A 17083-nucleotide genomic window follows, 5' to 3' on the forward strand; every position below is an offset into this window, starting at 1 on the left:
TTACTTTTCTTTTATGTTGTATTTTTGTATTTCAGTGATTCCCCTTTGCCAGTGTCATCCCGTGTCTGCTTTGTTAAGTTCCATGATCCTGACTCGGCAGTTGTGGCACAGCACCTGACCAACACTGTATTCGTTGACAGAGCTTTGATAGTCGTACCATATGCAGAAGGTTTGTGCTTTGTTTAACTATCTGTGTGGGCATCCTAAGATGGCCATCTAATCTACCTCAGTATAGTTATAGCATGAGTATTAGAAATTTAAACTATTAACATTTGGAAACCCTTGTTATACTGCAGTTCATAATTTTACTTGCAGACTTTTAATTTTTAAAATTGCAAATTAGATCTTTTATATATTCAACTTTTGCTTTCTTTTGAAATACTTAGAAGTTCACAAAATCTGTGTCCATAGTTTTAACTCAATAAGATAACTCTTTTACTTAAAGTAAACTTACTGTTGAGTTTTTTTGGGTTTTTTTGTTAAGTCCTGATGGCAAATGGCTTATTCCATGCAGACTTATAAGAAACCCTAAAATGCATGACTGTTATTTCTGTTTTAGATATATGACTAGGTTGGTTTTATTTCTCTAGTGTGCCCTCTCTCCTGATAAGGAAAGAAAAATCCTATATTGAATTCTTCCAGTATACCAAGGGTTGCAATATTTTGATTTGGCAAAAAGTTCAATATGTTCTATAGCTTAGGTGCCAGATGGGCACTGGGTGTTGTGTTTTTATGCCAGATTTTCTTGTTCTTGCTATATTTTCTAGAATATCTCTAAATAATAAATTCTTTTCTCTGTTATTTGTGTGTGTGATTTTTGTAGTGGAGAAGGCAAATGCAAAACCCTTCCAGATGACTGAAAAACAGTGGGTCCTCTGCAGCTACAGGGGATTCTAGACATTAACTAAAGGCCAGCAAGCACTCAAGTCCCCCCAAGTGTTTTCCTGGTGTAACCATTTGTTAACTACATTTTCTCTTTTTACATTTTAGGCTGTTAAAGTAATTTGACAGAAAAAAATGAGCAGGTTTTTTGGATATAAAAACCACTGTGGCAAGACAACACTACTTAAATATGCCATTTCATAAAATTTTCTAAGCCATATTTATTAATCAAATTTGTTCCCATTGTGCTGTTACTGATTTGCTCTTTGGTAACTATAAATTTTGATCAAAGAAATCACTTAAGTATTTTCAGTTTACTGGATTTTGAGTTAATAAATAGCTGACCAGGATATAAGTTCTTATACCTTTAATGAACTGGTCCGTGGATGGAGAATCTCAATATTGTTGTATTTAGATGCTGTCATAGATATTTGAATACCAATATGAATATTTAACATGCCTTGTAAAAGTTGTAAAGTGTCTAGTCCTTAAAAACAGAGAAATTGCCTTTGGTTTTCCAAGAAATGAACTTACATTCATAGATTGGTTAAGGCATGCTGAATAGTAACAGTACATCTGTCTCTCTAATCTAAAAGTATTTGGACCCAGTATTAAGGTGTATGTGGGGGGAGGGGTTGTTTCTTGGTGGTTGGTTTCTGTTTTTTCTTGAAGATAAATTTTTCAGCGAGTGTTTTGATTAAAGCAATTTCTGTAATGCCAATATGTCTATTATAGGATAAAGCTTTGCCAAGAGAAATTCAGATTCAAGATGAGTAAAAACAGGTCTTGGCAAAAAGAACAGACCATGCGTAAATTGCCAAACATTTTCCTTAAGTTTTCATAATTTGTACTGGTTACGTATTAGACTTCACAAACATAATACAGCATATCGTAACTGGCTTTGAGAAATAATTTTAGACTAATTTTTCCTAGACCTATGTTTGAAAGAAATATTTGAACATGCATTGGTAGAATTACAGACGTTGTACAAAAAGCTCCTCGGCATAATTTTTATGATGTGCTGTATTGTTGTCTACGGAATAGTTTACTCAATATCCTTTATTCAAGATTCATTAGTTTCAGCTTTTACACTTTGGTGTTGGCTCTTCCTCAGTGTTTTAGAATAATAAACAAGAGTCTGGTAAGGAGCAGTCTTAATTGAGATAGCTGGATTTGGAAGGAACTCTTATAGTAGTAATGGATTTGGGGGTTATTTAGGTTCCTTGGTTAATGTTTGTTTCTTTTGTCTGTTTCTTTTTCTTTCATTTCTACACATTCATGCAGTATTTCATGGTTCTATCAAAGCAGCAGTAAAAAAATACTCTTGACGCATGAAAATTAACTGGTGAGGGGCCTCATTGCTATTTTTAAATTGTAGTTTTATTTTTAAATATTTTTTTTTTAATCAGAGGATCAGATGCATGATTTTTTTTAATGGATGCAGATCTTCTATCAGGTGTCTCACAATAAATTCAAGAGGATTTTAGTTTGCCAGAAATATTGCAAATGCACTAACTTGAGTAAGATGTTGATCTATCCTCTTGAGACATAATTTTGCATGCAAAATTATCCCATAATCTTTGTAGGTTTGTTAATATTGATGCATTAATGCCCTGTATCTAAATTATCTTCTCCCTCCCCCCTCCATAACTCTTGGTATCTAAATTGATGACAGCTCTGACACAAGCAAGATAACAGTGCTGTGTAGTATACATTTGTTTATATTATCGGCACTTCTCAGTATAGGTGGAAGGAACCATTACCTTTATTTAACAGTGGTTTTTCTTTTTTGTTGTTGTGTTTTACAGTTCTTTTCCCTGGTTCAGCCTGAACTATATACCAGGCCCTGCTGAAAATACCACCCAACAGTTTTCTTCTGCAGCTTATCCAGTTTCTCTTAAGTGCCCTGTACATATTGTATGTTTTATGATGAGATGCAGTTTCTTAATATGTATTACAGAAATACTACTGGTATTTGAAAATATGTAGTTTAATTGTATTATTGAACTCTCATTTTGGGGGCTTGGGCACATTAGCAGATTAATCCATCTGTATAGGGCTTTTGCTGTTGGATAGAATTTAAACTGTCTATATAATTATTTGTCATAGAACCCTTAGATTGTATCTGAATACACAGATTAGGCTTTAAAACAGACATACATGCCTCTTGGCTTACGGAGTTTGGCTAAGTTAGCTTTCGAACTCAAACATAAAGCAGCATTTTTGGTATGGCTAGCATGGCACGTGTTTGGAGCATAATGCATTTTACTGTACAGGTAAGGAATGTGCCATGTTGCTTAGCTCTCCTCTGTCTCTTACTCGTTTCCCACACACGTATCCTGAGTGTATTCAGAGGCCTTCACAATCGTTTTGATGAGTCAGCAAAAGCCCTACACTTGATTCCAACAGAGTATTTCCTTTACATACTTTTCTTCTCTTAGTTTTTACAAAAATTTAGATGGTAGGTGTAAAAAAAATCGTAACTGTACCATATTATTAACCCCTAAATCAAACTTTTTTTGTCTTGTGTATCTTGATTTTTCTGTGTGCTTTATAGTGAAGCAGCCGACACGAGTCGTTGTTCATAAAACAGCTTTTGAAAGTTGAGAGCACACCCCTGGAGAACCGACTGTGCTTGCTTACGTTTGGTTCATGACTTAAAAATCGAGTACAGGTGATGAAATCTTGGCAGTGTTAACAAAAAAGTAGTGTGTATTGTGCTATTTTTTTTTACTCTAGAAACTTAACCATTTGTAGAGAAAAAGGAAACAATTTTTCACACATTGAAGTTTCATTCTGACATAAAATTAATGATAAATCATAGAACTCAAACTTTATATTTTAGCGAACATAAGTACTTTCAACAAACTCAGGTGGTGTATCAGGGAGACATTTTCTGGGTGTTTTTGTGTGTTTTTCTTTCTTGCAAAAGAATGTGTTCTAATGCAAGGATGTTTCTCTGCAGGAGTTATTCCTGATGAGACTAAGGCTTTGTCTCTGTTGGCACCAGCTAATGCAGTGGCAGGTCTTCTGCCTGGTGGTGGACTCCTGCCTACGCCCAACCCACTTACCCAGGTAAAAGTTTTGTCAAATATTTAAATTTTGAGTACAGCTAAATTCTCCTTGATATTTTATAATGCTGATAGGATTCTTGTCATAGACTGATACCACGTGTGCATAATATTTTGAAAGATTCCATTATAGCCATAAATAAAATATCTTAAAACAGCATATTTTCTCCACTAGGAATATGAAAGAAAATAAAGCCCAAGTTCAGACCTCTCTGTAGTAGACTTTCCTGAAAACCTTTTCAGCTTAAGTTATATATTAGGGGTTAATTACCATATGTACTCAAGTATAAGCCCACTCGAAAATCAGCCGAGGCACCGAATTTTACCACAAAAATTGCATTAAAAATGCTGGAAAACTTAGCTAATACTCAAGTATATATGGTAAGTAGATGGCTTTAAAATAAAGACCAATTCTTGAAAAGGATTTTTAAATATAGAGGACATGAAATGGAATTGAAAGTTTTCTGCCATACCATGTCATAATTGGCTTTCAGAAATAAATTTGTTTATTTTTTTAATCATTTAATTGGGGGCTCATACAGCGCTTATAAAAGTCCATACATAGATCAATTGTATAAAGCCCATTGGTACATTCATTACCCTAATTAGTCTCAAAACACCCATTCAACATACACCTCTGGCATCAGTTCCTCGTTTTTCCCTCTTACACTATCTGACCAGAAATAATTTTAGACTATAATTTTTCCTAGATGTGTGTTTGAGAGAGGCTACATAGTAGGACTTGTTGGGCTGTGACTTTTCCCGAGAGAGTATTACTGGTAATTATGGACAGGTGGCGGCCACTGAGTGCACCGCTCAATGCTGCTTGTTATGGGGTACAGGAACCCAGGTGGGAAGCCCCGCCTTTTAATGCTTCACACCATGCCAGCTGCCAAAGGAAAAAGGTTTTTTATCTGGGGTGTCAGAAAGAAAACTAAAACGAAACCCATTCTTGAGTCACTTCTGACACAAAGCAACCATATAGGACAGAGGTAATACTATCCCAGAGGGTTTCCCAGGCTAGATCTTACGAGAGGCATATTTCTCTTAGTGCCATGGAAATGGCTGGTGGGTGTCCCGGTGTCATCGGAACTCTTAAGATAAAGAAAGATGGATTTGTAACAAAGGTGATTTTTACATTTGGGACAAGAATATATAGAAAATTCTTGGAATTTTTCTAAATCTTGGTTCAATAGTAAAATTACCTAAGTGGAAAAAAAATAACAGGGCTTCCGTTGTATAGCTCACAAAGGATCCCTGCTAGCACCCTGGTTACACATTGGGCTGCTATCTTTTGCCAAAAATAGGCCACTAATGACAATTGCTTCTGGCCTAGGAGGGCACTATGGGTCAGAATCAACTCGGTGACGCTGGGAAGGGTTTGGTTTTTATTATGTAGACAAAAGATCAGCAAACCTCAACCTAAGCACTAAAACTTACCTATCTTGTTAGTAAATTGTTTTGGATTACTGTTGTCTGTTTTCTGTGGCCAATTTTGTGATGTAATGCAGAAGAGCTTAGGAGCTAAAATAGAGACTACATGGCTTTCTACCAAGAAAAAGGTTGCTATCCTTTGATGATAAAGAACAGAAATGAAGTTGTAAATAAAGGGATGTAAAATTTCGCAGATTGGCGCTGTTCCATTAGCTGCTTTGGGAGCTCCTACTCTTGATCCTGCCCTTGCTGCACTTGGGCTGCCTGGAGCAAACTTGAACTCTCAGGTAGAATTTATTTCTCTTTTAATTTTATGTAAGTCTTTTATAATTAAAGCGCATGCATTATTAACTTAATTTTTATTTCAAATTTAAATTTATTAGTGCTTTAAGATGTCTCATGAAAATTTTCTTAATTTATAGTTTATGCTTGTGTCATGGAGTCAAAAAACAGCCACTAAAGGGTGGGAAACTAGGTTTATATTTTATCTTTCTATTACTTCCTCATTTGGAATGGCTGTTTTTCCTTTGTGACAATCGAGCTAAACCATTTTTCTTCAGTCTTTGTTAAGGCGTTTTTGGCAAACTTGACTAAGCACTTTTGTTGTACTTTGAAACATTACCTTCAGAACCTTTAAAGTAAACAAGAATGAATTATTCCATAAAATCTACATTTTAGCACCCTGTACATTTCAGATTTAACTTGCAAAGATAGTCTACTATACTGTTAGCATTTAATTTCTTTTGATGCTTAAAATGGGTGCACTGTATGGCAAGTATAACCTACATTCTGTATCTCTTGAACAGTGGTATGCCCTAGAGTATGTTTTGATGGCTTTTTATTTTAATAGGCTTAATAGTTTGTCTCCAGACATTTCACCATGCTGAAAGATAAATGTCATTCATATACTACTTTGTGCATTACTGCTTTGCCTATACATATACATATTTGTCTGTGTGTGCGTTTTTGTTTTTACAGTCTCTTGCCGCAGATCAGTTGTTGAAGCTTATGAGTACCGTTGATCCCAAGTAAGAGGTTGTCTTTCAGTGGGTTATTTGGATGGATTATATGTTGGCTTATTTGTTTGTCATGTTTCATTGGCATATGATTCATGTAGCATAAAAGAATTGTACTGTGATTACCACTACTATCAATTTCAGAATAGTTTCTTCCATACTCTTTAGTTCACCGTTTTATCCCCAGCCTTCCCTTCCCTCACCCTGGATAATTTTTAATTTAGTTACTACCTCTAGTTTTACTTGTCCTGGATTTTATATAAGAAAATCATACAAAATGATAACAAGAAACAATAACAAAACAGGAAAACCTCAATTGAAAAGAAAAAAAATACTAATAACCTTAAAATGGGCCAGTGGTAAAGGTACTACCTTTTACCCCAACTGCCCCTGCCATTATCTACTTTATAATGCTCTTTGTCTGCTAGGAAGGCTACTCGCATCCCTGCACTATTGGTTAGAGGGGATTCAACAGAGGCTTACTCCATGGGGGGGTCTCTAGAAATGGAGTTTGGCCTGTCGTTCATAGCTTTCTGCAAGCCAACTGTTCTGAGTTTAAGGCCTGATACCTTTCTTTCCTTCAGATTTGGATTTTATTATTTATTTATAGTCCTTGGAGCACACCCAATAATGTGCTGCTTCTGTGTGGATTAGGCTAAAAAGTTAGGTTTACCTACCACACAGCTTATAAAATAAAGTAGTGTCAATATAATTGAAGCTCAATACATATATTAGAAATGATATAAGACAATTCTAGATATGCTAACATTTCAATTATTGATTCTATTTCAGATTAAATCATGTGGCTGCTGGTCTTGTTTCACCAAGTTTGAAATCAGATACTTCTAGTAAAGAAATAGAGGAAGCCATGAAAAGAGTACGAGAAGCACAATCGCTAATTTCTGCTGCTATAGAACCAGGTAAAATGTGCGATACCATTGTGTTAAATCCTAAACTCTGATTCTGTAAGTGTTGTAAGTGTTCGGTATTCTGATCAAAACAAATCCTTTGGTACTCTAATATATTTGAAAATATCTGGAGATGACTTGAGAAGCCAGGGACATTACTAAACATCCTACAAGTGCATCAGATATCTGGTTCTTCACAACAACCCCAAAACAGACCTAGCCCAAAATGACATAACTTCCAAGAATTATCTTAATGTTTAGCATAATAACTTAGTGTTTTTGATAGTTCAGATTTGCATAGTTGCAGTTGTCTGATTTTCGCCCCTTTTAGTGTAACCTAAAGAATCTCATGAAGCAAATACTTGACATAGTCTAATTGTGATTAAATAGGTGGTGTCTTCCTACATATATATTATTTAGGGTCCTCAATTTACTTTAACAGGTGTTATAGTTTACTCTTGATCACAAATTGATGGGTGGGGCAGGGCGGTGAGAGCGGGTTATTGTTTGCCACTGAGTTGTTTCTAGCTGATTAAAACCCGATAGAGCAGAGTAGAATTTCCTTGATGGTTCTCAAGGCTGTAGTCTTCATAAAAGCACAATGTGTAACCCACTGTCCTACCAGTGTTAAGAAAACTATTTTTAAGTTATGTTTGATAAACAATGCTGGTACTTTATTTGAATTTTTTCTTTAAATCAGTTTTAACTTGTCTAACAATATCTATGCAGTTAGTTTCAAATGCAAAACACTGTCGAATTTTTTTTTGGTTGTTACTATTTGGGTTTTGTGTTTTTTGTAGTTTTTATTGAGTACTCTTGCCTGATATTTGAATTGTTTTAAAGTTTCTTTGCTAATTGTTATTATTTATAATGACAGTCGCAACCAATTTCATCATGATGCAGGGATCTAAATACAGATAAGTCTCATTCTGATGATAGCTTATGTATGAACGAGAGCCCTTCATTTCTTGAATCAGGTCTTATATTATTCTATGCTAACTGAAAGTAGGGAATAGGAATACAGTTTAGGTCTGGTTCTGACATAATTGAAAATTGTATGAGAAATTCCATAATGGGAACTTTTCAGGAAGAGCTGTTGAACTTAGAGCCAATTTTCTCTCAGTAATAAGCAGTGAGTGAATTACAACTTTTTAGAATTAGGGGATCAAATATTAGAATGCAGAGCGTTAAGTAGTAGAGGGAAAAATGCCTCATTCTCTGCCGAACATACTCATCTGTAAGGTAATTAACATTTTATAGTATTAAGAATGTAAATTGGGAATTGGGGAGGACAGGACACTGGTTCTGTGGTAGAATTCTTAAACCTTCAGGGAAGAAACTCATTGTACTAGATGCACAGCCAATGACATCACCCAAAATGACCATGCAAGGCTTTCATGCCAATGATAAGCAAGTTTCAGCAAAGCTTTCTGGCTACAACTAGAAACAAAGGCCTTGTAAATTTATGTCCAAAATGCACACAAATCACAGTGATCATGTCCACAAACTGATTGTTAAGGTAGACCGAAACTGGCATTCTTATTACAGTGTATAAGATGTCAAAATTAGGCATATACCAACTGGATAGCAGCTAAAAATTACTTTATTCAAAGATAAATGCTTGCTGGGAAAAGGTTACCATTATAAATACACATGAAAATTAAATCTTAATTTGGCTAAAGTGTATATCATGTTTGGGAAGATGGAACCTTGGCGGAAAACAGGTGGGTTATAGTGGCTGGTAACAGGTACTCATTATAACCAGGAAGTGTGGCAGTTTGTAACTACTTAAAATCTCTGGGAGGATAGTCTGATTCCATAAAGATGGCCACAAAAATGTATGGGACAGTCCAAATCTGTCAGATGAGGTGATTATAAGTGTAAATGGCACCTACCTAACTCCTATGGCAGTAAGAGAGTTCCTCTCTCAAAGCCCTCTAAAGAATTAAGAACTAAAGTATACTCCCTGATGAATTACTTTTGGTAGCTCCTAAGTAGACTTTCCACTCTTCAGTCTGACAGATGAAAGGATCCTTTAGCTTACAGTTTCAACTCTATTTGGGATCTACGAAAAGCCTAGATTGATTGCATCCTTTAATAGACTAGACTATTTTCATTGTAAAAAGATAACTTGTAACATTCAAGAATATATATAAAGTCTAGAATGTAGTAATGAAATTATTAGAATAATTCCTGAATTTGAATTCTTTTCCTACTTAATGAAATTTCTAAATCCAGACCTCTTTTAAAAACTAGATAAGAAAGAAGAAAAACGAAGACATTCAAGGTCAAGATCACGTTCGAGGAGGAGGAGGACTCCTTCATCTTCTAGACACAGGTTAGAGTACATTTTATATATATTTGTCTCTTAGCAAAGGCAATGTTAGGCACATTCTGTTGCCTGTTACACACTGACTCCATGAGAAAGATGTGCGTAATGTGATGAGTGATTTGACAGTTGGAGTACATAACAGTGACAAAATCCAGGTGATAAAAAGTACTGTTAGTTTCTAGGCTATCTAAGATAGATTATATAGTAAGTAATGGAAGCAACTTGCACTTGGAGTTTCCCCTACTTCTTGGTGGCTAACCCATATATATATATATATATGTATACATATATATGAATCTTTCATTTGATGCCAAGTGGTTTTTTTTTTTTTTCGTTACTATTTATAAATAAACAACTGCTCTGCTTTTACATTAGGCGATCCAGAAGCAGATCTCGGAGAAGATCCCATTCGAAGTCAAGAAGTAGGCGAAGATCAAAAAGTCCAAGACGGAGAAGATCTCATTCCAGAGAGAGAGGTAGAAGATCAAGAAGCACATCAAAAACCAGGTATCAAACTGTTAGACATGTCAATGGAAAGATATTCAGAACTCTCAAGACCTCAAAAAAGGGCCACTAAAATGATTTTAAAAATAAGTAGGAAAGGAGGTGATGCTATCTTAAAAGAGATGCAAATTCAAATTTTCAATGACTTTCTTCTGCTTTATAATTGAAAATTTGACCCATGTACCGAAGACCTGGGTAAAGTTTCTTAGGTATAAATTCTTATGCACCGTCCTAGCCATTCTTAGTGGCATTTCTAAGAGTTACGGCAGACAAGCCTCTTGTCTGCCTTTAAGCACCATAAAACATGTCAAGATTACTATTTGTTAGACCCTTAACCATATAACGGAGGCTTTTATCCCATGATTTGGGATAACTGGAAAGTTATAGCAGAATTATAATTAAGTAGTTTTAATAGTAAATGTAATTAAGGTCTTAGCTATTTCATTCTTGGCAAGCATCTAGCTCAAATAATGGGAACCAGATAGTCAGTTTTGCTATTATTAGTGTTCATCCTATAATGGAGCTTTTAATCATTGCATAGGAAATACTTGTTAGACAAGCAAGGTTGCTTAATGGACCATTGTGAGGCATACAGAAAAGAATTGGGCTTACCCTGGAAGAACATAGCTGACCTACTAAATTCAAGGTCAGCTGTTTCAACCCAACAGCCACTCTTGACAGTGAAAGGAGAGCATTTCAGCTTCCATAAAAATTTTTAGCATCAGAAACCCTTTGGAGCAGTTGTTTTGTCCTGAGTGTGAATCACCTCTGGCAGTAGGTCGGTTTTTGTCAGGAACTTTAGAGATTACTGTAATTACACGGGGAAGGGACAATGATTTGACTAACTGGCTTGCTGCTTAAAATTAAAAGATTTAATGGTGGTAATGAATTTTTTGACAAAGTGATACAAAAACCTACATAAGATTTTGAAATAATTACTATAGCAAATATTTCCGTTCAGTAGTAACAGGAAATAAAGTTCATAATTTAAAAATATATATGGAGACAACAAAAGTGCTTATAGGTGGTACTAGGAAGTTTTCACTGAAAACACTGAAAAATGATAAAGATACTGTTTTTTCAGGTGTATACTTAACTTTTCTGGCAGGGTTTTAGAATTATTTTGTTGGAATCCATGACTGAGAGTAAGAGGCTATAGCAATCACAGGACGTCTATAATGGAAACTTAAGAAGAAACAAAGACTTGAAGTGATTCAGCAGTATGACAAGAGGAGAGAATGGCATAAAGAACATGCTCGTTCAAGGTGTAGCCTAAAACAAACCTGTTGTCGATTCAACTCCCAATTCATAGTGGCCCCATATAGTGTTTCCTGGATTACATATATGCATCTTTCACGAAGCTGTCCCATCTTTTTTATTGCACAGTGGCTGCTGGGTTTGAAAGCCAACCATGTGTCTAATTTTCCAATATTTAGCCAAGAGTGCCACCTGGGCTCTTAGAATGTTAATTCTGACAGTGACCCAATAGAGGATTTATAAGACTACATCTTTGCAGAAACAGCCTCATTTTCCCCCACAGTATTGCTGATTAGGAGTTGAGTGCTTACTTGACCAGGACCATCTGGCCTCCTTAGGACAACAAAATGGCCCTACAATAGAATAGTTGAGGATAGATGTGTATGTATTTTTTTAATATAAGGGACTTCTTCAAATAGATGTTGTTTTCAAAGATAATAGTTTCTTGGGGAAACGTGTGTAGTTCAAGGACCTTTAGGAATCTCTAAAAAGATTTACAGTTCAACTGGTAGTCATGTGATTTTTCTGATAGTACTGAGTAGTATAGGATATGTAGCAACAGAAGACTGAGTTAACCGGATAGATTAGGATGCTTACTTTGAAAGAATAATTTACCAAGAAACTTACCAACACTGATTCTTAGGTATTTATACTTTGTTCTACCAAGAAGATTTATATGGAATGCTAAAAGTGGGAACTCAATTCACCTACAACAAGTATTCCTCTTAAACTGTTACATCTAAGCCATTTCTGCCAATTACAGTGTTTACAAGTATGGACCTAGATAAAATTTTTTTTATTTGTAATGCTATATAAATTTGATTAGCCGAGCCTTTTAACTCTAAATCGTGTTCACTTGTTAGAGACAAAAAGAAAGAAGATAAAGAAAAGAAACGCTCCAAAACACCACCAAAAAGTTATAGCACAGCCAGACGTTCTAGAAGTGCAAGCAGGTAAAGTGGCAACATGACTTTCACCTTTCTTTTAACTTTTCAATAATATTGATAGCCTATGAACATGAAGTGTTTTCCAGAAGATAAGATACATATTTCAGTCTTGAAAGAAATTAGGCTTTGCCATTACATTGAAAGTTTTTTTAAAGGCAATTTGTGAAGAATAACCTGAGGTTCATCTCTCTTTTTACTTAGTATTTTATGGTGTAGAGGGTATTTGAAACAGCACGGAATTCAACCGAGGTCAGTTTCTATTTTTGCTATATGCATCCTCAAATCCTGTTTTTTTTGTTTTTGTTTTTTTCCTATTCTAACAGTTAAGCTTTAGTGCTAAGGCATACTGAATTGTTGTGTTAAATTGGTTTCGTTTGTGTAAATTATATTTAATGTAGCCACATATTAATCTTCAAAATTATTTTTCTTTTCCATATTATGATTGTTAAAATTAAATGGGAGGCCGTTTATGTTGTGGTTTATATCGTTTAGATCTTTAAAATGCCATTATGAAAATCAAACCGTGGTTGCAAACATTCTATCAATGTCTTTTTACACTTAATATGAAAATTCATAATGCTAATAAGGACCATTCATACTTTGTTATTTTAATCTCACTTTTACATGATTTGCTGCATTGTTGATACAGCTTATAAAAACACAGGAGGCACATTTACTATGAAAGGCCCTCAATATTAAGCTACAATTATAAGGTGGTGGGGGTCGGGGGCGGGGTGGGGGTCGGGGGCGGATCATAGGAACAAATCTTTCAGATTTGGCTTTGGTTTCACAGTTTGATGCCAAAACCAAGCAAGAAAATAAATGTAACAAATAAGATTTTATCAAAATTCAAAACCCTTTGCTTTCAGAGACACTACCAAGGAGTAAAGGTGTAGGTCTGCTTGAGAGAGGACTGAGATATACAATTTAGAACTCTCTTAAACCAGTAATAAAAGCCTTCATGGAAGAATGGGCAAATGATCGTAGTAGACGTAACACCAAATCTACGCAAATGCATGTAAAACAACACTATGGTAACCTTTGAACATAAGCAGCCCTATAGAAATTTTTCGGAAGGTGGAAAAATTGGTAACGGTAGATTTCCATTAGAAATGTACACGAACACTGCTACTTTTGTAAGTTTTGTAGTATTTCTCAAGAAAGTAAACTTAATTTTTTCACCTGTCAATTCCATTCCTACACTGTTAAGCCAAGAAAGTTGAAAGCAAATGTCTACACAGAAATTTGGATGCAGCTCAGCAGCAACATTCAAAATAGGCAAAAACTCTAAATAAATCAGATGCCATCAACTATCTTTAGAGAATCAGTGGAGTACTATTAAGCAGTAAAAAGTCATCAAGTACTGCTCTGGGTAAAACTTGAAAACATAGATGAAAGCATCTAGAACAATTGTTCTCAACCTGTGGGTTGTGACCCCTTTAGGGGTCAAACGACCATTTATCAGAGGTCACCTGATTTATCACTAGCAAAATACAGTTATGATGTAACGATGGCAATATTTTATGGTTGGGGCATCACCACAACATGAGGAACTGTATTAAAGAGTCATGGTGTTGGGAAGATTGAGAACCACTGAAGTAGACATTTAAGACTAATTTCTATAATTCCATTGATAAGTCCAGAATAAGCAAATCTATAGAAACAATATAGACTTGTTTATTATCCAAACTCCCTGGAGGAAGTTTGGAAGCTGGCCTAGAAGGTGTTAATGAAGATGTGCAGGGCTTTAAGATGCTGACGTTTTCCTTACATTGTTTGTAGTGATTGCATTATCATAAGTTTACTAACAGCTATTGAAATGTACTGTGTAAATGGGTGAATTCTTATGGTATGTGTGTTACACCATACATTAAGGCTTTGGGGAAATCAAGAGGAAAAATGTAGTATACGAAATAAAAGTGAAAACATGTTTTACTACTAAACAAAATGCCAAGTTGGGTCTGAAAGGATGATGTAACAAAACCTGTAAGCCAGGTCTGAGGAATCAGCAGCAAAAGGGCTTGGAAGATGGAAAGGCAACACTGCTACTTTCTTAAAGAGAAGCATTTTCATGTCTGTTGATTTAATATTATATATGAGCACCTGAGTTAAATCATCACCTGAGTTTTCATTAAATATGTATATGCCATTTCAAATTCAACCTTAAAACAAAAGATTGTAAAATACCATTTTTAAAAATTATTTTATTGGGGGCATATACCAGTCTTATCACAGTACATACATACATCAATTGCATAAAGCTCATTTGTAAATGCGTTGCCCTCATCATTCTCAAAACATTTCCTCTCCATGTAAGCCCCTAGTATCAACTGCTCATTTTTACCCCTCCCTCCATGCTCGCCCTTCCTCATGACATATGAACCCTTGATAATTTATGAATTATTATTTTGTCATATCTTAACACAGTTCGAAGATTCTGTTCACCTGCTTTTTGTTGTCCTTTCCCCAGGGAAGAAATTATATGTAGATTCTTGTAATCAGTTTCCCCTTTCTAACCCACCCTTTCTGTGCTGCCACTCTCACTACTGATCCTGAAGGGATCATCTGCCCTGGATTCCCTTTGTTTCCAATTCTTATCTGTACCTCTGTACATGTTTTGGTCTAGCCAGATTTGTAAGGTAGAATTGGGGTCATGATAGTGGGGTAGGGGTGGGTAGGAAGCATTGAAGAACTTAAGGAAAGTTGTGTGTTTCATCGGTGCTATACTGTACCTTGAGTGGCTGGCTCATCTCCTCCCTGTGACCCTTCTGTATGGAGATGTCCAGTTTCCAACTCCTTGAAATTTATATGCCTAGTAGGATAGGAGTGTGACTGTAGGGTACTGTGATTTCCATCTGTTTTAGGTATCGCCAGATTGATTTCCACACTGGCCGTACATACCTACAGGTCCATGAGCAGTGGATGAGAGTTCCTGTCTCCCCACAGCCCCTCCAACACTTGCTGCTTTCTGATTTTTTTTAATTGGCCTATCTTTGAGGGTGTTAGGTGGTATCGCATTGTTTAAATATGCATTTCTCGTATGGCTAAAGATTTCAAATGCTTTTTCTGCATCTATCAATATTATGTGGTTCTTGTAATTCTTCATGTTAGTGTGGCGAATGATACCAATGATCTTTCGTATGTTGAACCATCCCTGCATCCCTTGTATGCATCCCACGTGGTCGTGGTGAATTATTTTTTTATATACTTTTGTATTCTGTTGGCTAGTATTTATGTATTTTTGTATCGCTGTTCATTGGGGATATACATGGTCTGTAGTTCTCGATTCTTGTGGGATCTTTTCCCGGTTTTGGTATCAGTTATACTAGCTTCACAGAAGAGGTTCGGGAGTTTGCCCTCTGTTTCTCGGTTCTGGAAGAGTTTATGTCGGGTTGGTGTTAGTTCTTTCCTAAATGCTTGGTGGAATTCCCCAATGAAGCCATCTGGTCCAGGGAATTTTTTTTTTTTTTTTGTAATCCCTTGATAACCTCATCTGTTTCTTCTATTGCTATGGGTCTGTTGAGATTCTTGTCCTTTGGGGATAGTCTAGGGAGGGATTGTTTTTCTAAGAATTCGTCCATGTCTTCCAAGTTAAATTCATTGGAGTATAATCCTTGGTGGACTGTATAAGTGTCCTTTTAATTTTATTAGGGTCTGTTGTAATGTCCCCTCTTTTCATCCCTCATTGTTATGAAGTTTGTTCCCTCCTTCCTCTGATAACTGCCTTTGCTGTGTCCCGTAAGTTTTGTTATGTCTTGTTCTCATTCACGTTGGTTTCTTGAAATTTCCTACTTTCATCTCTGATCTCTGGCAGTACATACTCCTTTTGCAGAAGAAAGTTATTCATCCTCCAGTTGTTCGCTCTTGTTTTCATCTTCTCTTTGTTAATTTCCAGCCTTATGGCACAGTGTTCAGAGGGGTCTATATGATATCAATATGCTTAAATTTATGTAGATTCGCCATATGCCCAGCATGTGGTCTATCTTTGAATATGTGCCATGTGCACATGAAAAAATGTGAATTTTTTGTATTTGGATGAAAAGTTGTATAAATATTTATCTGGTCAAGTTGTCTTATTGTAGTATTTAGATCTCTAGCCTCCTTGTTGAGTTTCTTTCCTTGTGATTTATCTTTCTCAGAGAGCAGTCGGTGTAATGAAGTCACCCGCTATAATTGTTGAGGCTGTGATTTCTTTTTTCATCATTTGGAGTGTTTGGTTCAGGGTCCTCAAACTTTTTAAACAGGTGGCCAGTTCACTGTTCCTCAGATTCGTTGAAGGGCCGGACTACAGTTTAAAAAAAACAAAACTATGAACAAATCCTATGCACACTGGACATATGTTTTGAAGTAAAAAAAACAAACAGGACAGAAACACCTGGCGGGCTAGATAAATGCCTCGGCAGGCCGCATATGGCCCATGGGCCATAGTTTGAGGACACCTGGTTTGGTTGATATATTCAGCGGGTCTCTCATTTGGGGAATATATGTTTATAATGCTTAGTGGTTCTTTATCTACCATTCCATTCAGCAGTATATAGTGTCCCTCGTTTCTTTTTATGGTTTGTACTTTGTGGTCAATTTTATCCCAGATTAGGATTGCATCCCCTGCTTTTTTTGAATTGATTGCTCGGTATGCCTTTCTCGAACCTTTGATTCTCGGCCTATTTTGTCTGTAGTTTTGAGATGTGTCTCCATTAGGCAGCTGATTGATGGGTTGTTTTCTAAGCCAGTC

The 17083-nt window shown here is 35.9% G+C and overlaps 1 protein-coding gene across 8 annotated transcripts in view; it reads left to right on the forward strand.

Annotated features, from left to right (window-relative positions):
* SRSF11 (serine and arginine rich splicing factor 11) overlaps nucleotides 1-17083 on the forward strand; it is a 39457-nt gene that overhangs the window by 17129 nt on the left and 5245 nt on the right. For 4 of the 8 annotated variants that reach the window (XM_075557297.1, XM_075557296.1, XM_075557299.1 and 1 more), the window contains 9 exons: nucleotides 36-169; nucleotides 3848-3957; nucleotides 5582-5674; nucleotides 6366-6415; nucleotides 7196-7323; nucleotides 9568-9649; nucleotides 10019-10150; nucleotides 12268-12357; nucleotides 12553-12600. In XM_075557297.1, coding sequence (XP_075413412.1) covers nucleotides 36-169; nucleotides 3848-3957; nucleotides 5582-5674; nucleotides 6366-6415; nucleotides 7196-7323; nucleotides 9568-9649; nucleotides 10019-10150; nucleotides 12268-12357; nucleotides 12553-12600 — 867 coding nt within the window. The other 4 variants (XM_075557306.1, XM_075557303.1, XM_075557313.1 and 1 more) reach the window with 3 other exon arrangements.

Source organism: Tenrec ecaudatus, chromosome 1 (assembly GCF_050624435.1).
Source record: "Tenrec ecaudatus isolate mTenEca1 chromosome 1, mTenEca1.hap1, whole genome shotgun sequence".
Taxonomy (NCBI): Eukaryota; Metazoa; Chordata; class Mammalia; order Afrosoricida; family Tenrecidae; genus Tenrec; species Tenrec ecaudatus.